The sequence below is a fragment of the Hipposideros armiger genome, unplaced genomic scaffold (assembly GCF_001890085.2).
Source record: "Hipposideros armiger isolate ML-2016 unplaced genomic scaffold, ASM189008v1 scaffold_319, whole genome shotgun sequence".
Taxonomy (NCBI): domain Eukaryota; kingdom Metazoa; phylum Chordata; class Mammalia; order Chiroptera; family Hipposideridae; genus Hipposideros; species Hipposideros armiger.
In genome coordinates, this window is record NW_017731669.1 from 1,092,439 (window position 1) to 1,096,201 (window position 3,763).

At 53.4% G+C, this 3,763-nt stretch overlaps 1 protein-coding gene across 1 annotated transcript in view; it reads right to left on the reverse strand.

The window, feature by feature from the left end:
- GDF10 (growth differentiation factor 10) overlaps window positions 1-3,763 on the reverse strand; it is a 19,687-nt gene that overhangs the window by 8,011 nt on the left and 7,913 nt on the right. Inside the window, exon 2 of the mRNA XM_019660461.1 lies at window positions 971-1,896. Within this exon, the coding sequence (XP_019516006.1) occupies window positions 971-1,896 (926 nt within the window). The remainder of the gene's footprint in view (window positions 1-970; window positions 1,897-3,763) is intronic.

Below are 3,763 nucleotides of genomic sequence, written 5' to 3' on the forward strand. Positions count from 1 at the left end.
CAGCTGGAGCCTGCTGAATCCTCCAAATCTGCTAGGTCCTCCCAGCAGATGCCTGTCTCTGTAAGGGCACCCCCCTTCCTCTCTCTTGCACGTGTATGGCTTTGAGGAGAAACCCCTTAATTCCCAAACAGGGTAATGCCGCCCTACGTCTGGGTCTGGGACTTCCCAGCTGGCTGATTTATTTAGGTTTGAATTGGATTTATGCACTGACTTCCTTTCTTGGAGAGGAAGGCATGACCCAGAATTCAGCAGAGGAGCGAAGCAGGAGGAAAGTGTGCACTGTGTGCAGAGGGTGGACATCAGCTGGCAGCCAGCCCACCATAGCTCAGGCGATGGGGAGATGGATAGAGAGAGCCACAACCCAGCCTGGAAGGAAGGTGAGAATCTGAAAACATTTCCAGCACAATGGATAAAATAGCCCCAATGCTGTGTGCTCTGGAGACTCTTGCACAGTGAGAGCTACTGGTTCCCTGGGTCCCTCTCCTGAGTGGGAGGAAGGGAGAAGGGAGTCCTCTGGGAAGCCACTGAGACCAGCTCTGTGCTGGTCACAGCCGCAGTGCTCTGAGGTCCAAGCCAGGAAGAGAAACAGCCTGGGTGAGGAGGGTGCTTCAGAGACTTGTCCTGTCTGCAGGAGGTGGGCGGGAGGCAGTGTCTACTCAACCTCTATAGATTGTTCAACATAAGGAGAGCATCCTCCTCTTTCCAAAAGAAGAAATGTTCTGATTTAAAATTTAAATTCAACCAAGTCAACACTTTCAAAAGCACAGCCCAACCACATCACTCTGTGGGCTGTACCCACACAGTAGGCTGCCTGGTTGGGACCTCTGTCTACCTATTCCCCGCCTCCCATAGATTTGAGGTGTCACCGTCTCTGTTTTACAGACAGGAAACGGAGGTCATAAGGCAGAGGGACTTGCCAGTAGGGGCAGGGCTGAGAATCACAGTTAGATGCAGGAGGAACATACCCTACCTTGGGCATAGGGAATTCACACGCTCCTGCGCAGTAGTAGGCGTCAAAGGATTTGGGGGAGATGATCCATTCATTCCACCCAATGTCTGCAAAGTCCACCTTCAGATACCTCCGCGAGCATACCCTGGGCTCGTCCCACTGCTTCCTCCGGGCTTTCTGCATCGTCTTTTCATCGAAGTGCAGCATCTGCGATGAGGCCATGAGCACATCTTGCCCCTTCTTCCTGCGGTCCTTGCGCCCCGGCCGGGGCTTCAGCGCCCGGAAGGGGCCGGGCCACAGTTCGTGCTTGTGGTAGAGCTGGGCGTGGGCGTCTTGGGCTGGCCTCTCATCCAGCCCTGGCAGCTCGTTGTCCTGGAGGGGCCCAGTGGCCTGTGTGGCTCGCCGCACGCGGGGGTCTGACGAGCTGTTGGGGGCTGCGCGGGGCTCCAGATCTCCAGCTTGGAAGGGGTCATATCTTTGCAGTGTCACTGCCACACTATTGGGCTCGGAGATGGCCAGGTCGTTGGCATAGATGAGGATGTAGGGCGCATGGGGGCTGGGCCTGAGTGCCCCATGGTCCTTTTCCCCAGAATCCAGCTGCGCAGAGAGGAGCAGCTCACCATCCCGGCGGGCCGCCTTAACGATGGGGGAGATGTCCTTGGCCTGCCACAGGCCCCGTGGTGGGGGCGCCAGGGCCATGGCCCCTCGGAGCAGCCCCTGTGTGGCTGTGTTCTGCGAGAGGCTGTGGAAGAGCAGGTGCTGGCGTGAGGGTGGGACTGGGGGCAGCAGACGGCAGGATGTGTTCTTGGCACGCTGCTTGCATGGCACCTCACGGGCCCGGGGCCACCTCGGCTCTGAGTAGAAGTGGAATGTGGCCGAGAGGATCATTTCCGAGTCCTGCATGGAAGTCAAGTTGAAGAAATACACTGCCTTCTGGTTGATCACTTCTGCCAGGGAAGGACAGACCACAGCCTGTTAGGTTCTCTCCCACACAGGCCCCTGTGCTTGCCGGGTCTCCCACCCAGGGCTGGGCTGGAAGAGGAAGACCCATTTAAGGAGCATTTCCAGGCTAGTCAGGCTGTCCTCGTCTCCTGTAATCCTCATGTTAAACTGACGAGGGAGCCTGCTGTTAACCTCAATGAGTAAATGAGGAATTAAGGTCAGAGAGACTGGAGATTGTCAATATCTCATTGCAAAAGAGGAGATGTAGCAGCAGACAGGGTAGGTGCTCAGGTCTGCTCGACCTTAAAACTCCTGTCTTCCCATCCATGTCCCCTCCCCCCCCCACACACACACATACTCACAGTCCAATGCCTCTCAATGAACAAATTATCTCTGACACCTTCATTAATGAGATAAGGTGGGATCAGGTGTTTGGGTTGGGTGGAAGTGCTGGTGACAGCAGTCCCTCCGGTATTTGCACGCCCTCTATTTTACATACATTAAATATAGCCAGTATTCCAAATAAGGGGAAATAAGTAGATGGCCTCAACTGTTACTGCATTCTGAGGAAAATTGGTGTAAGAGCAGAGCCATTTGGGTGTCTACTATTTGTTCGTACCAAGGGCTCTTAAGTTTTACAAAAACAAACAAACAAGATTTTACAATGAAAGAAATCAGGGTTGCACAAGGTCACTCAACAAAATTTCCAATATCCAGGTCGCTCTCCAAAGGCCTAAATCATGATAAGGACCAGGATCACTCAAATATCACATCCGCAGCTCGAGGATGATCCAGCACCTGTATCCCTGGGGCTGTTAACCACCCCTTCCTTCTCTTCTGGTTCTGTCAGATGTACCCCAGGGCCCCAGGCCAAGCCCCCTCATCTACAGCCCCAGGAAACTGCCTGGCCTGGCAGCATGAGTTCTCTGAATGGCCAAGTCCTCTCTAGGGTTCGGAAGGGAGGGAGGAGTCATTCCCCAGGCCTTCAGGTGATCCTGTGGACTAGCAGGAGGTGAGAGCAACCAGGTAGGCTGCCTCCTTCCTGCTGCTTTACGTCCTGCTGCCGGTGTCAGTCTGCTGGACAAAGCAGGGAGAGGAACAGGGCTTTGGAGGGCAGGGCTGTGTATGTGTGCAGGGATGCTGGGCTCTCCAAAGGGCATGTGCCGGGGCCACCTGCACCTATGGGATCAGCTAGAATTTTTTTGTTTGTTTGTTTAACTAAAACCTTCAGGTTAAGGTTAACTGTTTCTACTGGGAAGGAGGCATAATTTGATTGGGAATTTTCACATACTCTTAAGGGACTGTAATAGAGAGGAATAAAAAAACACATCTATGGAGAGCCCTGTAAATGCCAGTCAAGGCTTAAGTGACACTCTAAAGATCCTGCCTTATCTAATTGTCAGAGCAAACCCACAGAGAGGTGTAGCAGCCCTCCACCCTCTTCAGCGAGGTGAGGCCTGCTCCACACATAAGGAGCAGTGAGTGGTCTTAATGCACATTTAAACTTGGCTTTCCCAAATGCTGCAGCCTTGAGTGTCATGGCCTTGAGTCCTGCCTTTCCCAGACCTCCCTAATCACTGCCTTCCTCTCTTGGACATGATTCAGAAGGGCTGGGACAATGGGCCCAGGAATTTGTATTTTAACCAGCATCTCAGGGGATTCTAACCATCAGAGAAGTTTGAAAAGCACTGGTGGGCAGTGGCTGTGTACCTGCAGCATCTGGATTGACCTGTGGGTGACGTGGAAGTTCACCAACAACTCAGCCTCCTACCCCAACGCTAGGAAAGGCCTAAGAACCAGGCTCCCAAGACACAATTGGGCTACACAGCATTCTGAGCCTTACTTTCCTCATCTGCTTCAGAGGGATGACAG